The sequence below is a fragment of the Salmo salar genome, chromosome ssa29 (assembly GCF_905237065.1).
Source record: "Salmo salar chromosome ssa29, Ssal_v3.1, whole genome shotgun sequence".
NCBI lineage: Eukaryota > Metazoa > Chordata > Actinopteri > Salmoniformes > Salmonidae > Salmo > Salmo salar.
The window spans coordinates 7,765,254-7,789,799 of record NC_059470.1 but is presented as its reverse complement, the minus strand read 5'-3'; the positions used below and the strand labels follow the sequence as shown (position 1 = coordinate 7,789,799).

At 43.8% G+C, this 24,546-nt stretch overlaps 1 protein-coding gene across 4 annotated transcripts in view; it reads right to left on the bottom strand.

The window, feature by feature from the left end:
• Nucleotides 1-24,546, bottom strand: part of sugct (succinyl-CoA:glutarate-CoA transferase) — a 233,569-nt gene that overhangs the window by 157,939 nt on the left and 51,084 nt on the right. For 3 of the 4 annotated variants that reach the window (XM_045710639.1, XM_014180626.2, XM_014180625.2), the window contains one exon: nucleotides 15,744-15,839. The exons of the other annotated variant lie outside the window; for it this stretch is intronic. In XM_045710639.1, the coding sequence (XP_045566595.1) occupies nucleotides 15,744-15,839 (96 nt within the window). The remainder of the gene's footprint in view (nucleotides 1-15,743; nucleotides 15,840-24,546) is intronic. 4 annotated transcript variants of the gene reach the window in all.

The window sequence follows — 24,546 nt, the reverse complement described above, 5'->3', positions numbered from 1 at the left end:
TGTGGGTTAAATTAGTGTTCCGTGCTGCCACTGTCTAATAACGGATGTAAAAAAAAGAACAATAGAAATAATTAGTTACATAAAAATTAGTGGTACTGCTTGCTTTGATTCCAGGTCGTCTTCTCAAATGACTCATGAGAAGTCTGAGGCAAGCTCAGTCTCTGGCAAAGGCTGGGGCGAAATTTGTTTTACCGTTGTCTTTACACCTGAAAAGATTTTGGAAAATAGGTTTTTCCAGGATGCTGACGATATGTGAAACCTCTATGTAAGACCTAAATTACTTTGATTGGCATTAGAGTCATGACACATTATTGTAATGAATTGAAAATAACTGCAATTTAGATACAAGGTTTTTCAAGGACAATATGTGCCACAGCCTGCCACTTACAATGTAATCAAATTTGACAATATTCTGTTTTCACTAGTACAACAATAGGCTGTCAAATCATCCACTGCAATAATTATCTGGGTTAAGATGCAAATAAAAACTATAATGATGATATAATCTTAATGATATAATCTTGAAGCCAATTCATAACAGCATGGGACTGAATATGGAAGTAAAGCAGAAAAGGTCATCACTTTACATCAGATTGTGAACTGTGTGCAGACAAAGATCACCAGATGAAAGAAGGCTGCAGAAACTGTTTACTATGAAGGTCCTTCTGAAGTCTCCCACTTCTGTGGAACGAGTTTAATGTCTCTCCTCCTCCTCCATAAAAGTCACTAGTCAATGCTACACACAGCTATGGGGAAAAAGAGTTAAAAACAAGAGGAGAACCCATCTCCTTGATCCTAAAACCGGATACCCCGTTAAGCGGGCCGCATCCCCTCTCATTTGTGGACCGGAACTGGCCACACTGCACATAACACAGCCCAACCATAATCCAAACCAAAGCCACTGTTTCATCCCAGGCACAAGAGAGAATGGCATTATGGGTAGAGTCTACACTTAGGGAGTGCCGCTACAAGGGCCACTCATTGGACCAAAGATACAGCCTCTGGCCTTAATATCATGTTCACACAATAAGACCCAACCCAATGAATGTACATTCTCCCTCCTACTAAAAACAGATGTGCGGGGACATAAACTAAACATGTACTGTATATCAACACTGACATTCAGAGAAAAAAATATAGCTCAATTCTCAAACTGGCAATATATGCATGTAAGACATGCACAGAAGAATTTGAAAACGCACACACAAATCCATAACATTTACTTATTTAAACATACAGAATCACAACAATCATGCATATTCCCACACACTAACACACCACATTGATATATATTTTCCTTCTTTTATTATTCTATCCCAATACAGAGACCAAACGGTTATAGGAAAAATATAAATTATGGCCATTCCCACAGTAGGCCTACTTGCGGCGAGTAAAACGCAACTATCGAATTACATGTAAATGTCAGATGCAAAACCCACATAATTAATTTTCTGATAAACCAAAAAATCTCTGTCCACAGATATGCCTTATTTTGTGGGCACAGGCACTTAATCAAACTCCAATACCAGAATTAAAACAAAAACGCATGATCCCTCTTGTGCCATAATAAAATATACGGCTGACTAAATTTGGCACAATGTTCTTTTCTGTTTGTAAATGGGTGTTCTAGTTGAGAAGACCTCATATAAGTATATTACAACCAACTGGTCTGTTACAAGCAGGTAAAGATGTATTTTTCATGACAAGATGAAGACATTAGGGGAAAGACAGCACCTGACCACAACTTCATCAAACGCACCGCAATCATGTAATTTTAACACATTTTGCATGCCTATGTGGGTTTATGTACACCACAAAATAAATAACTTCATTTTAGTCTGAAAATGCATACAAAAAAAAAAGAATTCTACATCGATAAAATATCATTCCTTCCTACAGTACTTGACAATATTGCTTTGCTCTCATACATGGACACAAACACAGGAGATATGTTTCAAAAAGAGGCATCGATTATTTGCTGTGTTTGGGCAAGACCTGACCCATTGTGCCGGAAAACATGTATTATCACTAAAGGCTCAAAATCCAGAAAAATTATCCAGACAAGTGGCAAGGTTTGGACCAACTCTCCACCCATCAATCTGCAATTAATCTCCCCAAGAGTAATCACAACAGCAAAAAGGAAACCAAAAGAAACAGAAATCAAAGCTGAACTGGCCTGGCTGGCTGGCATTTATATGAATCCATTGATGCATCTCCAACATATCGGTCATTATAACAACATTACACAATACCAGTCAAAAGTTTGGGTTTTTCTTTATTTTTACTATTTTCTACATTGTAGAATAATAGTGAAGACATCAAAACTATGAAATAACACATGTAATCATGGAGTAACCAAAAAGGTATTAAACAAATCAAAATATATTTGAGATTCTTCAAAGTAGCCACCCTTTGCCTTGAAGACAGCTTTGCACACTTTTGGCATTCTCTCAACCAGCTTCATGAGGTAGTCACCTGGAATGCATGTCAATTAACAGGTGTGCCTTGTTAAAAGTTAATTTGTGGAATTTCATTCCTTCTTAATATGTTTGAGCCAATCAGTTGTATTGTGACAAGGTTGGGGTGGTATACAGCAGATAGACCTATTTGGTAAAATGCCAAGTCCATATTTTAGCAAGAACAGCTCAAATAAGCAAAGAGAAACGACAGTCCATCATTACTTTAAGACATGAAGGTCAGTCAATCCAGAAACATTTCAAGAACTTCGAACGTTTCTTCAAGTGCAGTCGCAAAAACCATCAAGCGCTATGATGAAACTGGCTCTCATGAGGACCACCACAGGAAAGGAAGATCAAGAGTTACTTCTGTTGCAAAGGATAAGTTCATTTGAGTTACCAGCCTCAGAAATTGAAGCTCAAAAAAATGCTTCAGAGTTTAAGTAACAGTCATCTCAACATCAACTGTTCAGAGGAGACTGCATGAAATCAGGCCTTCATGGTCGAATTGCTGCAAAGAACCCACTACTAAAGGACACCAATAAGAAGAGGAGACTTGCTTGGGCAAAGAAACACGAGCAGTGGACATTAGACCAGTAGAAATCTGTCCTTTGGTCTGATGATTCCAAATTTGAGATTTTGGATTCCAACCGCCGTGTCTTTGTGAGACACAGAGTAGGTGAATAGACGATCCCCACATGTGTGGTTCCCACTGTGAAGCATGGAGGAGGTGTGATGGTGTGGGGGTGCTTTGCTGGTGACAATGTCTGATTTCTTTAGAATTCAAGGCATACTTAACCAGCACAGCTACCACAGCATTCTGCAGCAATACGCCATTCCATCTGGTTAGCGCTTAGTGGGACTATCATTTGTTTTTCAACAGGACAATGACCCAACACACCTCCAGGCTGTGTAAGGGCTATTTGAAGGAGAGTGATGGAGTGCTGCATCAGATGACCTGGTCTCCACAATCACCTGACCTCAACCCAATTGAGATGGTTTGGGATAATTTGGACGGCAGAGTGAAGGAAACACAGTCAACAAGTGCTCAGCATATGTGGAAACTCCTTCAAGACTGTTGGAAAAGCATTCCAGGTGAAGCTGGTTGAGAGAATGCTAAGAGTGTGCAAAGCTGTCAAGGCAAAGTGTGGCTACTTTGAAGAATCTCAAATAAATAAAAAAATGTGGGGGTTACTACATGATTCCAAATGTGTTATTTCATATTTGTTATGTCTTCACTATTATTCTACAATGTAGAAAATACTAAAAATAAAATAAAAACCCTTGAATGGGTGGTTTAGGTGTGTCCAAATGTTTGACAGGGACACTCTACCACTTAAACAACACACAGTGTAACCCAGAGTGCTCAAAAAGCAGATGGGACAGAATAATATAAATACGCCGCTCAGCTCAATGTATAATAGAAATGACAACATTGATTTGGATGAGGAACAAAACACCTATTTATTGCCCCCATTCTAAATGCAATCCAAATTGTAAGTATAGTAACGGCTAAGTACAGGAAATCAGGGGAAAAACTACACCTTAAGCAAAACAGCAATTTCTTACCACAAAAAAGGACAGAAGTAATTCACACTAATATGTAATTGAAATCTATCCTCAATGTTCAACCATTTTTTACATGACACATCTACCTCCTTTATCTATCCAATGGTAGTCTCTGATTGGTTTACTAATTAGGTTTTATGATAATTGTCTAAATAGCACTAACATAAAACACTACAATCAAAACAGAACATTTAAAAAATGATTTTGCCGATTGCATAAATCTCTATGAGGTGCAGTGTAAAAAAATCTTTATTGAGATCAAAATGGAGTGCGCCATTCCTCCCAGTGTCTTTGCTTATTAAAAAGAGCAGTATGAGAGACTTGTGCTCACTCAAGCTTCCACTGCAAGCAACCTGAACCAAGGCCAAGCCCCCTCTTGAACCCATTCAAATGCTTTTCGAATGGGTTCAAGAGGTGGTGGGGCTGTTTTCTAGTACAACAAAACAAATAATGCATCTTCATTTAGTGAGACAAAAAGACTAGGCGCGACTTTGGTGAAATATGAATAGAAAATAAATAAGGCCAATATCAAAATAGGGTGGTGAAGCTTCTTCTTTCAGGTATATTTTTGTATGAGAATCAAACATCAAAACAAGTGATAGGAGGAGGTAGGCCTAATAGTAAACTAATACTAACCAAGTGCCGAGTCTGCCATTTTGTTGTTTCTCAAATGAATGAGTGGGCCTTTATCAGTACCAACTCAGTGGCCTTGTGGTTAGTGTCTGCCATCAGATTAGAAGGTTGGGAGTTTGATCCCTGGCCAAGTCATACCAAAGGCTATAAAAATGGGACCCGATGCATCACTGCTTGGCACTTAACTTTGCATTCAGTGGGTTAGCAAACTAGCACATGCTGCCAACAGACTTTGAAACCACTGTTGAGCCTGCAAGGCCAAGCGTTTGCAACTTTATATTAACATTTAAGTAAGTGCATGGAATGTTTAGCACAATAGATGTGACAAATATTGGATTGTATAAATAAGACAAAATGCACTGTTAAGAATAACCAGGGAGGTAAATCCAATTACTCCCATATGAGGTTGCTATTTCAGTATTTGAAAGAAAACAAACCAAAAAACAAAGTGGCATTATTAGAGGTATACACATCACTTCATGGAGTACAGAGTCAAAACAAAATCAAATTTGTCACTGTCCCAATACTTTTGGAGCTCACTGTAGATAAATTATACCTGACCAATCAGAATCCACGCTTCAAGATTGTTTTGATCACGCGGACTGGGATATGTTCTGGGTAGCCTACGAGAATAACATTGACGAATACACTGATACAGTGACTGAGTTTATCTGGAAGTGAATAGGAGATGTTGTACCCTCTGTGATTATTAAAACCTACCCGAAGCAGAAAACGTGGATAGATGGCAGCATTCGAATAAAACTGAAATCGTGAACCACTGCGTTTAACACACGAGACGTATGTGGCAGGGTCAATCATGGACTACAAAGGGAAAACCAGCCACGTCGTGGACACTGACGTCTTGCTTCCGGACAAGCTTAACACACATTCCCACCAATCTCCGTGGCCGACGTGAGTAAGTCATTTAAGCATGTCAACCCTCGTAAGGATGCCGGCCCATACGACATCCCTAGCCGTGTCCTCAGAGCATGTGCAGACCAGCTGGCTGAAGTGTTTACGGACATATTCAATCTCTCCCTATCCCAGTCTGCTGTCCCCACATGCTTCAAGATGGCCACCATTGTTCCTGTACCCAAGAAAGCTAAGGTAACTGAACAAAATTACATAGCACTCACTTCTGTCATCACAAAGTGCTTTGAGAGACTAGTCAAGGATCATACCATCTCTACCTTACCCGCCACCCTAGACCCACCTCAATTTGCTTGCTGCCCCAATAGATCCACAGACAATCCAATCGCCATCGCACTGCACACTGCCCTATCCTATTTGGAGAAGAGGAATACCTATGTAAGAATGCTGTTCATTGACTATAGCTCAGCATTCAACACCATAACACCTCCAAGCTCATCAGCTTGAGGTTTTGGGTCTGAACCCCGCCCTGTGCAACTGGGTCCTGGACTTCCTGACGGGCCACCCCTAGGTGGTGAAGTTAGGAAACAACACCTTGTCACGTCCTGACCATAGAAAGCTTTTATTTTCTATGGTAGAGTAGGTCAGGGCGTGACAGGTTTTTTTTCTAGTTGTTATTTTCTATGTGGGGTTCTAGTTTCGTTTTCTCTATGTTTAGGTGATTGGTGTGTTTCCCAATTGGAGGCAGCTGATGATTGTTGTCTAATTGGGATCATACTTAAGTAGCTTGTTTTTCCACTGGTGGGTTATGGGATATTGTTTATGTATAGTTGTATTATACTCACGGTTTGTCTATTCTTTATTTGTTTTGCATTTTGCATTAAGTTTCACTTTATAATAAATTATGTGGAACGCTACTCACGCTGCGCCTTGGTCCAATCATTTTTATGACGAACGTGACAGAATATCCCATCCGACCAGGACCAAGCAGCGTGACCAGGTGAAGGAGTCCTGGACTTGGGAGGAGATTCTGGATGGGAAGGGATCCTGGACTTGGGAAGAAATCATGGCAGGACAGGACCGCCTTCCATGGCGGGAGACGCAAGCGGTGAAGGACAGCGACGACGACAGGGTTCATGGCCACGACACAAGCCCAAGAAGCTCACCCAAAATATTTTTGGGGGAGGGCACATGGGTTGGTCGGCGAGGCCGAGGGGCGAGTCGGAGAGCGAAGAGGAATATTGGGGTGAGTCAGAGTCTGTTGAGGAGTTATTGGATAAATTGGAGGAGAGTGAACGGAGACAAGATTTAGAGACTTTTGAGGAATTGTTTGATAAATTGGAGGAGAGTGAAGAGAGAGAGCTGTTGGTTTGGCGTAGTATGCACAGCATTCACCCTGAAGAGCGTTAGTCGTCCAATGCCACCTGTTTCCCGTACTCGTCCTGAGAAGTGTGTTAAAGTTCCGGTACCATTGATGCCGGCTATACACACCAGGTCTCCAGTGCGCCTTCACAGCCCAGTACGTCCTGTGTCACGTCCTCGTACTCTCCCTGATGTTCGTGTCCCTAGTCCGGTGCCTGCTTCTCGCACTCGCCCTAAAGTGCGTGTTCCCAGTCAGGTATGTCCTGTGCCGCCTCCTCACACTCTCCCTGAGGTGCGTGTTTCCAGTCCAGTGCCACCTGTACCGGTCTCACGCATCAGGCCTCTAGTGCGCCTCCCTAGTCTAGTACGTCCTGTGCCTGCTCCTCGCACTCGCCCTGACGTGCGTGTCACCAGTCCAGTGCTACCTGTATCGGCCTCACGCATCAGGCCTCCAGCGCACTTTCACAGTCCAGGATATCCTGCGCCAGCTCTACGCACTGTGTCGCCAGTACGCCTTCACAGCCCAGTGCGTCCTGTGCCAGCGCCCCGCACTTGCCGGGCTAAAGTGAGCATCCAGCCAGGACGGGTTGTGCCAGCTAGCTCTACGCTCCAGATTTCCAGTGCGCCTCCACGGTCCAGTATATCCAGCTCCGGTTCCATGCACCAGGTCTCCAGTGCGCCTCCACAGCCCAGTGCGTCCTGTGCCTGCTCCTCGCACTCGCCCTGAAGTGCGTGTCACCAGTTTGGCACCACCTGTGCCAGCTCCACGCACTAGGTCTTCAGTGCGCATTCCCAGTCCAGTACGTCCTGTGCCTCCTCCTCGCACTCTTCCTGAAGTGCGTTTCCTCAGTCAGGTACGTCCTGTGTCTGCTCCCCGCACTCACCCTGAAGTGCGTGTCACCAGTTTGGCACCACCTGTGCGCCTGCCCAGTCCGGTGACAGTCCATAGCCCAGAGCCTCCTGAGAGGGCCGGCGGTCCAGAACCTATACCGATGATGGCGGATTTACAGGATGAGAGGGTTCTTCGTCCTGCACCAGAGCCGCCACCGACACTAGACACCCACCCTAACCATCCCTTATTTTATTTTTTTCAGGTTTTGCGTTCGGAGTCCGCAACTTTGGGGGGGGGGGTACTGTCACATCCTGACCATAGAAAGCTTTTATTTTCTATGGTAGAGTAGGTCAGGGTGTAAAAGAAAAATAACCCTATGTTTAGGTGATTGGTGTGATTCCCAATTGGAGGCAGCTGATGATTGTTGTCTAATTGGGGATCATACTTAAGTAGCTTGTTTTTCACTGGTGGGTTATGGGATATTGTTTATGTATAGTTGTATTATAGTCACGGTTCGTCTATTCTTTATTTGTTTTGTATTTTGTTTTACGTTTCACTTTATAATAAATTATGTGGAACGCTACTCACGCTGCGCCTTGGTCCGATCATTTTTATGACGAACGTGACACACCTCCACTTCGCTGATCCTGAACACTGGGACCCCACAAGGGTGTGTGCTCAGCCCCCTCCTGTACTCCCTGTTCACCCATGACTCCGTGGCCACGCACGCGTCCAACTCAAATCATCAAGTTTGCAAAAGACTCAACAGTAGTAGGCCTGATTACAAAAAGTGACAAGACAGCCTACAGGGAGGAGGTGAGGGCCCAGGGAGTGTGGTGCCAGGAAAATAACCTCTCACTCCATGTCATCAACAACAACAACAAAAGGAGCTCATCGTGGACTTCAGGAAACAGCAGAGGGAGCACCCCCCCTATCTACATAGACAGGACCGCAGTGGAGAAGGTGGAAAGATTCAAGTTCCTTGACGTACACATCACTGCAAAACTGAAATGGTCCACCCACACAGAGTGGTGAAGAAGGCGCAACAGCGCCTCTTCAACCTCAGTAGGCTGAAGAATTTTGGCTTGTCACCTAAAACCCTCAAACTTATACAAATGCACAATTGAGAGCATCCTGTCGGGCTGTATGACCACCTGGTACGGCAACTGCACCGCCTGCAACCGCAGGGCTCTCCAGAGGATGGTGCGGTCTTCCCAGCGCATCACATGGGGAAACTACCTGCCCTCCAGGACACCTACAGCACCTGAAGTCACAAGGACAAAAAGATCAAAGGGCAACAACCACCCGAGCCACTGTCTGTTCTCCCAGCTATCATCCAGAAGGCTAGGTCAGTACAGGTGCATCAAAGCTGGGACCGAGAGACTGAAAAACAGCTTCTATCTCAAGGCCATCAAACTGTTAAATAGCCATCACTAGCACATTCGAGGCTGCTGCCCTATATAGCCAGAAGCATACCACCCTGCATCCCACTGCTGGCTTGCTTCTGAAGCTAAGCAGGGTTGGTCCTATTCAGTCCCTGGATGGGAGACCAGATGCTGCTGGAAGTGGTGTTGGAGGACCAGTAGGAGGCACTCTTTCCTCTGGTCTAAACTCTGTCCTGACTCTCTGAGGTCATTAAAGATCCCATTGCACTTATCGTAAGAGTAGGGGTGTTAATAACCCCGGTGTCCTGGCTAAATTCCCAATCTGGCCCTCATACCATCAAGGCCACCTAATCATCCCCAGTTTACAATTTGCTCACTCATCCCTCTCCTCTCCCCTGAAACTATTCCCCAGGTCGTTACTGTAAGTGAGAATGTGTTCTCAGTCAACTTACCTGGTAAAATAAATAAAATACATGGACTTGAAATCACTGGCCACTTTAATAATGGAACACTAGTCACTTTAATAATGTTTGCATTAGGTGTCTGACATTGCTCAACCAAATATTTACAGTTGAAGTTTTACATACACCTTAGCCAAATACATTTAAAGTCAGTTTCACAATTCCTGACATTTAATCCCAGTCTTAGGTCAGTTAGGTTCACCACTTTATTTTAAGAATGTGAAATGTCAGAATAATAGTAGAGAGAATGATTTATTTCAGCTTTCATTTCTTTCATCACATTCCCAGGGGGTCAGAATTTTACATACCTCAATTAGTATTGCCTTTAAATTGTGTCAAACGTTTTGTGTAACTACCACAAGCTTTCCACAATAAGTTGGGTGAATTCTGGCCCATTGCTCCTGACAGAGCTGGTGTAACTGAGTCAGGTTTGTAGGTCTCCTTGCTCGCACACGATTTTCAGTTCCACAAATTTTCTATATGATTGAGGTCAGAGCTTTGTGATGGCCACTCCATTTCCTTGACTTTGTTGTCCTTAAGCAATTTTGCCACAACTTTGGAAGAATGCTTGGGGTCATTGTCGATTTGGAAGAACCATTTCCGACCAAGCTTTAACTTCTTGACTGATGTCTTGAGATGTTGCTTCAATATATCCACATCATTTTCCTGCCTCATGATGCCATCTATTTTGTGAAGCGCACCAAAGCACCCCCACAACATGATGCTGCCACCCCGTGCTTCACGGTTGTGATGGTGTTGTGAAGCTAGCTAGCTAACGAAGAACAACAAAGAATATCTAGTTAACAGAAGAAAAGAAAGAGAAAATTAGGACAGAAGAAAAAGGATATCAAAGTGAAACAGTTCTCTAAAGACACAGGAGACAATAATACAAGAAACAACACTTCTGTAGCTTGTCAACTATGTGTCTGTCTATCCCTGTTCTCTCCTCTCTGCACAGGCCATACAAACGCTTCACACCGCGTGGCCGCTGCCACTCCAACCTGGTGGTCCCAGCGCGCACGACGCACGTGGAGTTCCAGGTCTCCGGCAGCCTCTGGAACTGCCGGTCTGCAGCCAACAAGGCTGAGTTCATCTCAGCCTATGCTACCCTCCAGTCCCTAGACTTCCTGGCGCTGACGGAAACATGGATTACCACAGATAACACTGCTACTCCTACTGCTCTCTCTTCGTCTGCCCACATGTTCTCGCATACCCCTAGAGCATCGAGCCAGCGGGGTGGTGGCACTGGAATCCTCATCTCTCCCAAGTGGACATTCTCTCTTTCTCCCCTGACCCATCTGTCTATCTCCTCATTTGAATTCCATGCTGTCACAGTTACCAGCCCTTTCAAGCTTAACATCCATATCATTTATCGCCCTCCAGGTTCCCTTGGAGAGTTCATCAATGAGCTTGACGCCTTGATAAGTTCCTTTCCTGAGGATGGCTCACCTCTCACAGTTCTGGGTGACTTTAACCTCCCCACGTCTACATTTGACTCATTCCTCTCTGCCTCCTTCTTTCCACTCCTCTCCTCTTTTGACCTCACCCTCTCACCTTCCCCCCCTACTCACAAGGCAGGCAATACGCTTGACCTCATCTTTACTAGATGCTGTTCTTCCACTAATCTCATTGCAACTCCCCTCCAAATCTCCGACCACTACCTTGTATCCTTTTCCCTCTTGCTCTCATCCAACACTTCTCACTCTGCCCCTACTCGGATGGTATTGCGCCGTCCCAACCTTCGCTCTCTCTCTCCCGCTACTCTCTCCTCTTCCATCCTATCATCTCTTCCCTCTGCTCAAACCTTCTCCAACCTATCTCCTGATTCTGCCTCCTCAACCCTCCTCTCCTCCCTTTCTGCATCCTTTGATTTTCTCTGTCCCCTATCCTCCAGGCCGGCTCGGTCCTCCCCTCCTGCTCCGTGGCTCGACGACTCACTACGAGCTCACAGAACAGGGCTCCGGGCAGCCGAGCGGAAATGGAGGAAAACTCGCCTCCCCTGCGGACCTGGCATCCTTTCACTCACTCCGCTCTACATTCTCCTCTTCTGTCTCTGCTGCTAAAGCCACTTTCTACCACTCTAAATTCCAAGCATCTGCCTCTAACCCTAGGAAGCTCTTTGCTACCTTCTCCTCCCTCCTGAATCCTCCTCCCCCCCCTCCTCCCTCTCTGCGGATGACTTCGTCAACCATTTTGAAAAGAAGGTTGACGATATCCGATCCTCGTTTGCTAAGTCAAACGACACCGCTGGTCCTGCTCACACTGCCCTACCCTGTGCTTTGACCTCTTTCTCCCCTCTCTCTCCAGATGAAATCTCGCGTCTTGTGACGGCCTGCCGCCCAACAACCTGCCCACTTGACCCTATCCCCTCCTCTCTTCTCCAGACCATTTCCGGAGACCTTCTCCCCTTCCTCACCTCGCTCATCAACTCATCCTTGACCGCTGGCTACGTCCCTTCCGTCTTCAAGAGAGCGAGAGTTGCACCCCTTCTGAAAAAACCTACACTCGATCCCTCCGATGTGAACAACTACAGACCAGTATCCCTTCTTTCTTTTCTCTCCAAAACTCTTGAACGTGCCGTCCTTGGCCAGCTCTCCTGCTATCTCTCTCAGAATGACCTTCTTGATCCTAATCAGTCAGGTTTCAAGACTGGGCATTCAACTGAGACTGCTCTTCTCTGTGTCACGGAGGCTCTCCGCACTGCTAAAGCTAACTCTCTCTCCTCTGCTCTCATCCTTCTAGACCTATCTGCTGCCTTTGATACTGTGAACCATCAGATCCTCCTCTCCACCCTCTCCGAGTTGGGCATCTCCGGCGCGGCCCACGCTTGGATTGCGTCCTACCTGACAGGTCGCTCCTACCAGGTGGCGTGGCGAGAATCTGTCTCCGCACCATGCGCTCTCACCACTGGTGTCCCCCAGGGCTCTGTTCTAGGCCCTCTCCTATTCTCGCTATACACCAAGTCACTTGGCTCTGTCATATCCTCACATGGTCTCTCCTATCATTGCTATGCAGACGACACACAATTAATCTTCTCCTTTCCCCCTTCTGATAACCAGGCGGCGAATCGCATCTCTGCATGTCTGTCAGACATATCAGTGTGGATGACGGATCACCAGCTCAAGCTGAACCTCGGCAAGACGGAGCTGCTCTTCCTCCCGGGGAAGGACTGCCCGTTCCATGATCTCGCCATCACGGTTGACAACTCCCTTGTGTCCTCCTCCCAGAGTGCTAAGAACCTTGGCGTGATCCTGGACAACACCCTGTCGTTCTCCACTAACATCAAGGCGGTGACCCGATCCTGTAGGTTCATGCTCTACAACATTCGCAGAGTACGACCCTGCCTCACACAGGAAGCGGCGCAGGTCCTAATCCAGGCACTTGTCTCCCGTCTGGATTACTGCAACTCGCTGTTGGCTGGGCTCCCTGCCTGTGCCATTAAACCCCTACAACTCATCCAGAACGCCGCAGCCCGTCTGGTGTTCAACCTTCCCAAGTTCTCTCACGTCACCCCGCTCCTCCGCTCTCTCCACTGGCTTCCAGTTGAAGCTCGCATCCGCTACAAGACCATGGTGATTGCCTACGGAGCTGTGAAGGGAACGGCACCTCCATACCTTCAGGCTCTGATCAGGCCCTACACCCAAACAAGGGCACTGCGTTCATCCACCACTGGCCTGCTGGCCCCCCTACCTCTGAGGAAGCACAGTTCCCGCTCAGCCCAGTCAAAACTGTTCGCTGCTCTGGCACCCCAATGGTGGAACAAGCTCCCTCACGACGCCAGGACAGCGGAGTCAATCACCACCTTCCGGAGACACCTGAAACCCCACCTCTTTAAGGAATACCTAGGATAAAGTAATCCTTCTAACCCCCCCCTTAAAATATTTAGAAGCACTATTGTAAAGTGGTTGTTCCACTGGATATCATAAGGTGAATGCACCATTTTGTAAGTCGCTCTGGATAAGAGCGTCTGCTAAATGACTTAAATGTAATGTAAATGTAAATGTGTTCTTCGGCTTGCAAGCTCCCCCTTTTTCCTCCAAACATAACGATGGTCATTATGGCCAAACAGTTCTATTTTTGTTTCATCAGACCAGAGGACATTTCTCCAAAAAGTACAATCTTTGTCCCCATGTGCAGTTGCAAACCGTAGTCTGGCTTTTTTTATGGCAGTTTTGGAGCAGTGGCTTCTTCCTTGCTGAGCGGCCTGTCAGGTTATGTCGATATAGGACTCGTTTTACTGTGGATATAGATACTTTTGTACTGGTTTCCTCCAGCATCTTCACAAGGTCCTTTGCTGTTGTTCTGGGATTGATTTGCACTTTTCGCACCAAAGTACGTTCATCTCTAGGAGACAGAACTCGTCTCCTTCCTGAGCAGCATGACAGCTGTGTGGTCCCGTGGTGTTTATACTTGCGTACTATTGTTTGTTCAGATGAACGTAGTACCTTCAGGCATTTGGAAATTGCTGCCAAGGATGAACCAGACTTGTGGAGGTCTAAAATTATTTTTCTGAGGTCTTGGCTGATTTATTTTGATTTTCCCATGATGTCAAGTGAAGAGGCACTACGTTTCAAGGTAGGCCTTGAAATACATCCACAGGTACACCTCCAATTGACTTACATTATGTCAATTAACCAGAAGCTTCTAAAACCATGATATCATTTTCTCTAATTTTCCAAGCTGTTTAAACACAGTCAACTTAGTGTATGTAAACTTCTGACCCACTGGAATTGTGGTAGAGTGAAATATAAGTGTAATAATCTGTCTGTAAACAATTGTTGGAAAAATGACTTGTGTCATGCACAAAGTAGATGTCCTAACCGACTTGCCAAAACTATAGTTTGTTAACAAGCAATTTGTGGAGTGGTTGAAAAACCAGTTTCAATGACTCCAACTTCAGTGTATGTAAACTTCCGACTTCAACTGTATATATTCTTAACTGCATTCCTTTAGATTTGTGTGTATTGTTGTGAAATTGTTAGATATTACTGCATTGTTGGAGGTGGAAACACAAGCATTTCGCTACACCTGCAATAACATCTGCTAAACACGTGTATGTGACCAATACATTTCATTTGGTATGAATGATGGTCGCATGAACAGGGTCCAAACAGGAATAGATTAATGAATGCACTAAGTGGTGAAGAATGAATTGGCTTAAGTGAAAGGAGAAACATAAGTTAGTACAATGTTCAAAGTGTGATGTTGTTGAACTCCCTGAGCCACATTGCCACAGCTAACATTGTTTCAAACAAATCCATAACGGATATTATTGCAGTGCACAATAACGAAAATGTGGATTGAGCAGGGCCCTCTGCTCTACTGAAAAGTAATGGTGGTTAGAATCCAACTGGGAGTGACAGTTGAAACCAGCTTGGGGGCAGTTTGGTTTAGTGGCATGACACATCATAAACTTCAGTTGGGTTGCTAACCACATCTACTTCAATAACAGAATCTACTGTAAATCACACTAAATAGCTTGTTGTGTCCTGTTTGGAAGGCTGGTGAGCTCATTCTTCAAATCTCCTCAAACACTTTCTACCAGCCAAACTACTGAGCAATTTTCACTGAGGGGTTATCAAATTCAACAATTATGCAATTAAAAACGTTCTTCCACAGTAGGTATCAAATAATTGAAATTGTAGAAATGTGAAAAAAAAATATTCTGCACACCTGATTTTACCTCCGAAAATTAAATGTTAACATTTTGGTCTGAGACCAAGACCGGTCCTCCAGTGTCTAATGCGCTTGGAAAGTGGAGAAATCATAGAACGTAAAAAATGTAAGTTTTGGAGACACCGTCGCTCTAGCTAGCACTGATATTTGCAGTGGCTAATTAATGCTAAATAAGTGAATTGTTTAACTCACAATTAGCTAAGATGCTTAGCTAGCTAGCTAAAATTGTTTACAATTAGTTAGCAATCGCTTCTACACTCTTTTGCTTGGTACTGTAGCGCTGCCGTATCAATTATAAAAATGACGGGTGTATCCAGTTGTGTTGACATTTTACCATTGTGTCACAAGGCCATGCATATCCATTTTCTATGCATATTGGAAACCTTTGCAACCGATCAAGCCACCGGTCTCAAAGACACAGGTAAAGCTACTGTATCAGACTGAAGGCAATAAATGAAGGAAACCTGGTTAGGTGGAAAGCACGCTAGTTGCACTGCACCTGATATGGAACGATGCTCTCATGGGCTGTTCCCCATCTCCTGGCTTCCCTCCCAGCATTTAGGTAATTTGCAGCAATGTGTGTGAGACAAGCCACCTGAGAGAGCGAGAGAGAGAGAGAGAGAGAGAGAGAGAGAGAGAGAGAGAGAGAGAGAGAGAGAGAGAGAGAGAGCAAGAGAAGGGGACAGTGAGAGCCGTGCTTTAAATCTATGACCTGTCAGCAAGCTCATTATACCTCGCTGCTTAATGAGTCCAGTTAACTTTAAAAACTTTCACAGCACTTTGTTGTGAAATCAAGCAACAGCTCCACCACGTCTTGCAACATGCTTCACCTCTATTTTTTTTTATCGATTTATCATTCAATAAATAGCAACTGTCTATTGTCAACTGATATATATTAGATGTTTTGAAGGTTTTAAGCACTAAGAGTAGCATTTCAATATCTCCTGTTGTGTCAATGGCAGACTCCCGGGGTGAGTTGACAATGCCCAGATGAAACCTCATATGAGAGGCTCTGCAGCTGAGACAACATTTAGCTATGTAAACACTGATGCTTTTAGAAGCTGTTGATGCAAATGTTTAAAGGAACATTCAGCGAGTTTGCCAAGATCAAAGCCCTGTAGTGATGATTTAATATCAGAAATGGGATGGAGGGTCTCCACACAGCATCTGCATTCTTCCTCTAAGCCCCATTCCAACTTCCACAGCAAGCCTGGCCTGGCACACAGCCATGCGTTGGGCATATCCATCTCCCAACAGCTTCTACATTCAGGTAATTGTCCACTGTTTGCATAATTTTGGAACATACTGTCTCTCTTCGTGTTTAAATAACACCGGTCAACTTCTTGACTTCTATAGTTTGTTCTTTAACGGACTCTCAACAAAGTTAAACAATCACACCCGAAAGTGTGTAAACATCTGTGTAAATTGGTAATAATAGCAAGATTGATTATGACAATAGTGGATGCCATATGAATAGTATTGCATGACAATTCAATCCCGACTTCTAATTAAGAATGTCTCAAGTCAGTCTTTATACTGCGTCTTGTGTCGGGACTTGGTATGAATGACCACCCCCCCATCCGAACGAAGTACCGCAAGACTACTCCACAGGTCAAGAACCATGTAGCAATTCCAATGCCTATCATTTGCTCCACACTGTTGCTTTTTGGCAGAATAATAAATTACTGTTAGCTTTTGACATCCATGCCTTCAGCTCTGTTAATTTGACTTCTCTAAGCCATTCATTCTAACTCATATTTATTTGAGCTACTTGCCTGCCAGGAGCTATCCTAATTTAGATTGGAAGGGTATGAATTTCCCTGACAGAAACCACAAGCGGGCCATGATGACGATACCAAATAAAAAAATGGTCTAAAGGGATTACTAAAGTAAAGTAGGTAAACTGGCAATGAGGACAATAGAAACAAGTCTTTAAAAAGCTGAGCTTGTGTCCCTCTTTGTGCCTGCGCTCCATTCTGATAGGTCAGTCTTAGTCCTCCACTGGTTCCCGTTTTGGGCCGATTCCACTATCCGCTGGTGTGGTTTGAGTCCTGTAATTGTCCCACAAAGTGTAAGCCATAAAGAGTTCACCCTCACTGGCTGAAACAGAAATGTGGTCCCAGAACAGCAGTCACTCTCCCCGCCACTTAGGCCTGTCAGGGAGATCGCACAAGAGCTCTTCCAGAGCCAACTGTCCCTCTGCATCCACATAGTTCAGCATCCTGCATGACATGTTCCTACTTAATCATGGAGTTGGATTATTAGATGCATCCATCTATAGAAATCAAAACATGGTTGGAGAACAATATCAAATAAGTCTCGGTTCTGTAACCTTAAGAATATGCTCAGATGTGTGTTCAAATGTTCCTTAGAATTAAATATCCATATTGTGAGCAGATTGTAGGCTGCATTGCCTTAGCACTGACATCTCCATATCATGAGAACTGTTTGCACTCAAAAGCCAATCCTGCAATCATGGTTACACATGTAATGTGTGTGTCTGTATTCCAAACCATGATTGTAAAAAGCTCATCCTTACATTAACCTCAGAGTATTAACAGATGTTATTTCCAAAGGATTTGTTTGAGTTTAAAGAACCACTTAATATTGTGGCAAACAGTGGTAAACTGGTTGCAATGACATCATGCTCAGGTTGAACAATGGTTGCATAATATTTGTTTGTATTTTTAGGCAAACGTCTTCTTCTCAACCACAAAATCAGTTAACCAGAAAATCACATAATTAAAATATGTTATATGACAAATTTAACCCGCTGGTTAATATGCACCAAACTCTGATAGCCAATTGCAGAAGTTTCTCATTTCAATTTGGAAATATACTATATGTAAATGCAAGAGTTATATAATGCATATATATTAAAAGGAGCAATAAGTAATATTTCAGCCATAACTTAAATGTCTTTTTTTTTTTAAGACACTGCTTAGAACAACCTGAAATGTCTTAGTACTGCTTCTTAACTTCATACAATGATCCAAAACTGTATTGCTAACATTTTTGCTATCGAGAATGGGAACCAATCATAATATACAAAGTTGTACACAAAACAACAGTTGGACCGACTAGTCACAGAAAAAAAAAGGTAATTTGCAGTATCATGCTGCGTTCTAAAACGTTCTCTCATGGATTTCTATTCCTTTGCTACTACTGGTATGTAATTGACAATTGGCGTAACATTTCCACCTGCATGTAGCATGTATAACCTTTAACTCACTGTCAGCTAATGACCATATTGGATATTCTACATCAGGCAACCCATCGCCACAGAAGACAAACTTCAAATGTGCTAAAAAAAAAGTAAAAAAATATGTTTGATAATTATGCATCTGGCAACCCTTTTAGCCAAAGGATTGGGAATAAAAGGTCATCAGGATTGGCCATCCCTTTATGCTCGTTTGTGTCCAGCCACCATCAAATTGCTCAGAGGTTAGATTACTGTGGCCACAAGACATCAGTAGGAATGCACACTTGGACATGGAGGGGAAACATATTTATCTCTGGCAGCCCAGGGGGTCAACCACAGCAACCATGACCTAAAAGCTTCAGATGTGACTTTATGCATCGACCACAATCCACACACACACACACACACACACACACAAACACCACACCAGATATCAGGCGACTGCCTTGTATGATTAGTGGGTGCATTTAGAAATGTATGAAGGGTGGAAAAAAAACTTCCAAGGAAGAATTCCCTGACCAAAAACATAGGGATACAAACAATTGTATTATTGGAGCTACCTTCCAAAACCACATCCTTTGTGTGAATTTGTATCATCCAAGGACACAGAGTCTGATCGGTTATTTCTGCAACGTGGTCTGATACAATATGAAGGCTCACGAGTGAGAATGGGCAATACAAGTCAACTCTCTAACATAGATTCCTGGAAATATTCAAATCCCCTATTGAACAAAATTCAAATTGCAGGATTCAACAATCAGCAGGAAGAAATTGTTTAAATCTAACTGCAGCTTTGAAAGTTGAAATGTACACTGTTGAAATGTAATAGTTCAAAACTAAATATTTTTAAAATAGCCCATTTTTATTTATTTATAAAGTCGAAAACTATTTATAAAACAATACCTGTTTTTATACTGTGGGTAGATAGAATCATAAATTGGCTATGACATCTGATTGCCCTCCCTAGCGCACATATATGAACTTAATCTGATACCTGCCTTTGATGTATATGTACCTCCTCATCTTGTACCTCAGAAGTGTATTATGTGGAAAACCTACCATTGATGTAGAGATGTACAGGGCCTTCAGAAAGTATTCACACCCCTTCACTTATTCCACATTGTTGTTATAGCCTGAATTCAAAATGGATTAAACGTGTACTTTTTCCTCACCCATCTACACACAATACCCCATAATGACAAAGTGAAAGAATGTTTTTATATATTCTTTTGCAAATGTATTGAAAATGAAATACAGAAATATCTAATTTACATATGTAAATTTACTTGTGTGATTTACTTAAGTACATCTCAATACATGTTAGCAGTGATTACAGAAGTCTTTCTGGGTAAGTCTCTAAGAGCTGTACACATCTGGATTGTACAATATTTGCACATTATTATTTTAAATAATTCTTCAAGCTCTGTCAAGTTGTTGTAGACAGCCATTTTAAAGTATTGCCATAGATATTCAAGCCAATTTATGTCAAAACTGTAACTAAGCCACTCAGGAACATTCAATGCCGTCTTGCTAAGCAAATCCACTCTAGATTTGGCATTTCTTTTAGGTTACTGTCCTGCTGAAAGGTGTCTATTGGAAAGTGTCTATTGGAAAGCAGACAAGGTTTTCCTCTACGATTTTGCCTGTGCTTAGCTCTATTCCGTTTCTTTTCACCCCCCAAAAAACTCCATAGTGCTTGCCGATGACAAGCATACCCATAACATGATGCAGCCACCACCATGCTAGAAAATATTAAGAGTGGTACTCAAGTGTTGGGTTTTCCCCAAACATAACGCTTTGTATTCAGGCCTCAGTCAATTTCTTTGCCACCGTTTTTGCACTTTTACTTCAGTGCCTTGTTTCAAAACATGATGCATCTTTTGGAATATTTGTATTATGTACAGGCTTCCTTTTCACTCTGTCATTTAGGTTAGTATTGTGGAGTAACTACAATGTTGATCCATCCTCAGTTTTACCACAGCCATTCAACTCTGTAACTGGTCTCATGGCGAAATCCATGAGCGGTTTCCTTCCTCTCTGGAAACGGAGTTAGGAATGTGGCCTGTACCTTTGTAGTGACTAGGTGTATTGATACAGCATCCAAAGTGTAATTAATAACTTCACCATGCTCAAAGGGATATTCAATGTATTTTTATTTTTACCCATTGGCGAACATTGGAAAACCTCCCTGGTCTTTATGGTTGAATCTGTGTTTGGAATTCACTGCTTGACTGAGGGACCTTTAGGTTAATCGTATGTGTGCGGTACAGAGATGACGTAGTCATTCTAAAATAATGTTAAACACTTTATTGAACAGAGATTGAGTCCATGCAACTTATTATGCAACTTGTTAAGCAAATGTTTACAGCTGAACTTATTTAGGTTTGCCATAACAAAGGGGTTGAATACTTATTGACTCAAGACATTTCAGAGTTTCATTTTTAATTAATTTGTAATAATTTCTAAAAGCATAATTCCACTTTGACATTATGGGGTATTGCATGTAGGCCAATGACAAAATCTCAATTTAATCTGTTTTTAATCCAGTCCAGCCTGTAACACAACAAAATGTAGAAAAAGTAAAGGGGTGTGAATACTTTGAAGGCATTGTATGACTTAACAGTCCCTGGCCAAGTGATGTATGGCACAAAACAAGGACATCAGATCTGCTGTGAGAAAGGGGTGAATTAGGGTTAGTTCCCTAAGGACCCCTTAAATGTGTATTTTGGTTCAATCCACCCGCAATCTGCCGAAAACAGCCTCACAAATGTTTGTTGAGCTTTACTTTTCCCTCGACCTGCCACGATAAGACAATAGAAAAGGTTACACTGGAATGTTTCAGGCGTTGGTGGGAGGAAAGTAGATATTTCTCACAAAGATACGATGTGCTTTCGTACTGTTCCAGGAGGACATTTATTTGTAAGGGCTTCAGTAAATCTCAAATGACCTCTTTGCCTAGTAGTGCAAGTGACACCGCTCGCATTCGAAGGATGGGGATCCTTAACTTCAGTGGGGCCTCCAGGGTACAGCAACCACAGCCATCAAAATGTGTAAAGACTGCTACAAAACGAATATCTACCGATACCCTGCAGCAATGTCAAGACAGTTGAATAATTAGTTCACTGATTACCTGTCAGTTAAGCCTACATTTAATCGATCCATCTTGTGAAATTTTAAAAAGCACCAAGTTCTATTTAAACAAGGCCTGCTTCTTAGACCGATTACTCTGCATGCCTTATCAATGTACCCGAGTGGAGCTTTATTGTCACATGGGTCCCATGTTACGATGTGAGAGAAACGAGAGCACGACATAAACCATTCTCCTAAAGCAACAGTGTCATCCCTCAGATTAATACGCAGACAAGGAGCCTAACATGAGCCAGCTTTGAACTCGTCCTGTCTGAGAGATCAGGGCAACATGCTGTCAGGAGAGACACAAGTGCCGGGCCGACATGTAAACGCGGACGTTCTTCACACTCCATTGATTCAAATGGAATTACGTTCTTGGCGCCGGAACGGTCTGGTCTCCGCTCTCAACAGGAGACAGAATCTCTATTGATAGTCACTGAATCAGGTCTAGTGTATGCTGAGTGTTTTCAGATCTCAGGCATTGTGGCGACTGGGTCTAATGGGCAGTCATCCTAACAGCAAAACCAAAGTTTTGCTCAGAAACTATAGGACCAGAAAGCTTGTGGGCACTAATAATACAGTGGAACAAAGGTTGCGCATGGCCAAATCTTACTGTGTAGCTGCAAAAGAGCTGACTGTGGGGAAAAACATACCATGTATTTTGTATAAAAATATTCATAAAACATTATGGATTTATTTACTACAAAATATTTGTTTCTTCAAAAAAATACATCATAGCACATTTCCTAACTGAACAGTTATCAAACTAAAAGTTAAAAGCGCCACATTTCTTTTGATTCATTGTAATTACAGAAAATGTCCATAACATTATTTCACTAACAGTGGAATGACAGTGTTTTACAGTAGTACTTATCCGCCAGTGTTGTGGTTAGCTGTGATATTCGCCTATTAATTTCTCCCGCCAGAGCAGCATCGGTTGTAAAACTGAGAAAGCGTTCTGACTTTGTGGCTGTGTTATCTAGTGGAAATGGCTTATTTCCTGGTAGTTAAAAATCTACACAGTTCACTCAATTTCAGTTTGTGAGAAAACAAGCACTAAATAGCATAGGTACCATCAAAATCACTATGTGTAGCACCTTTGAGGACATCCGACAGTTCAGCAAATAGAAAGTGTTAGGTCAGACTGAAGATGAAGCCGGAGGGAATGGCTGCCGTTTCATGGGCTTTTAACCAACCGTGCTATTTTGTTTGTTTTTTCACATTATGTACAAAATAAGTTAGAAACAATGTTGCTGCTACCGTCTCTTATGACCGAAAAGATCTTCTGGACATCAGAACAGCGATTACTCACCTTGAATTGGACGAAGAATTATTCTTTAATGAGTCGACAAGAGGGATTTTACAACAGACACCCGAACAGGCCCTCATCCCCGTCATTCGTCAACACTTCTCACTCTGCCCCTACTCGGATGGTATTGCGCCGTCCCAACCGTCGCTCTCACTCTCCCGCTACTCTCTCCTCTTCCATCCGATCATCTCTTCCCTCTGCTCAAACCTTCTCCAACCTATCTCCTGATTCTGCCTCCTCAACCCTCCTCTCCTCCCTTTCTGCATCCTTTGATTTTCTCTGTCCCCTATCCTCCAGGCCGGCTCGGTCCTCCCCTCCTGCTCCGTGGCTCGACGACTCACTACGAGCTCACAGAACAGGGCTCCGGGCAGCCGAGCGGAAATGGAGGAAAACTCGCCTCCCTGCGGACCTGGCATCCTTTCACACGCCGTCCAACAACCTGCCCACTTGACCCTATCCCCTCCTCTCTTCTCCAGACCATTTCCGAAGACCTTCTCCCCTTCCTCACCTCGCTCATCAACTCATCCTTGACCGCTGGCTACGTCCCTTCCGTCTTCAAGAGAGCGAGAGTTGCACCCCTTCTGAAAAAACCTACACTCGATCCCTCCGATGTCAACAACTACAGACCAGTATCCCTTCTTTCTTTTCTCTCCAAAACTCTTGAACGTGCCGTCCTTGGCCAGCTCTCCTGCTATCTCTCTCAGAATGACCTTCTTGATCCTAATCAGTCAGGTTTCAAGACTGGGCATTCAACTGAGACTGCTCTTCTCTGTGTCACGGAGGCTCTCCGCACTGCTAAAGCTAACTCTCTCTCCTCTGCTCTCATCCTTCTAGATCTATCTGCTGCCTTTGATACTGTGAACCATCAGATCCTCCTCTCCACCCTCTCCGAGTTGGGCATCTCCTGCGCGGCCCACGCTTGGATTGCGTCCTACCTGACAGGTCGCTCCTACCAGGTGGCGTGGCGAGAATCTGTCTCCGCACCATGCGCTCTCACCACTGGTGTCCCCCAGGGCTCTGTTCTAGGCCCTCTCCTATTCTCGCTATACACCAAGTCACTTGGCTCTGTCATATCCTCACATGGTCTCTCCTATCATTGCTATGCAGACGACACACAATTAATCTTCTCCTTTCCCCCTTCTGATAACCAGGCGGCGAATCGCATCTCTGCATGTCTGTCAGACATATCAGTGTGGATGACGGATCACCAGCTCAAGCTGAACCTCGGCAAGACGGAGCTGCTCTTCCTCCCGGGGAAGGACTGCCCGTTCCATGATCTCGCCATCACGGTTGACAACTCCCTTGTGTCCTCCTCCCAGAGTGCTAAGAACCTTGGCGTGATCCTGGACAACACCCTGTCGTTCTCCACTAACATCAAGGCGGTGACCCGATCCTGTAGGTTCATGCTCTACAACATTCGCAGAGTACGACCCTGCCTCACACAGGAAGCGGCGCAGGTCCTAATCCAGGCACTTGTCATCTCCCGTCTGGATTACTGCAACTCGCTGTTGGCTGGGCTCCCTGCCTGTGCCATTAAACCCCTACAACTCATCCAGAACGCCGCAGCCCGTCTGGTGTTCAACCTTCCCAAGTTCTCTCACGTCACCCCGCTCCTCCGCTCTCTCCACTGGCTTCCAGTTGAAGCTCGCATCCGCTACAAGA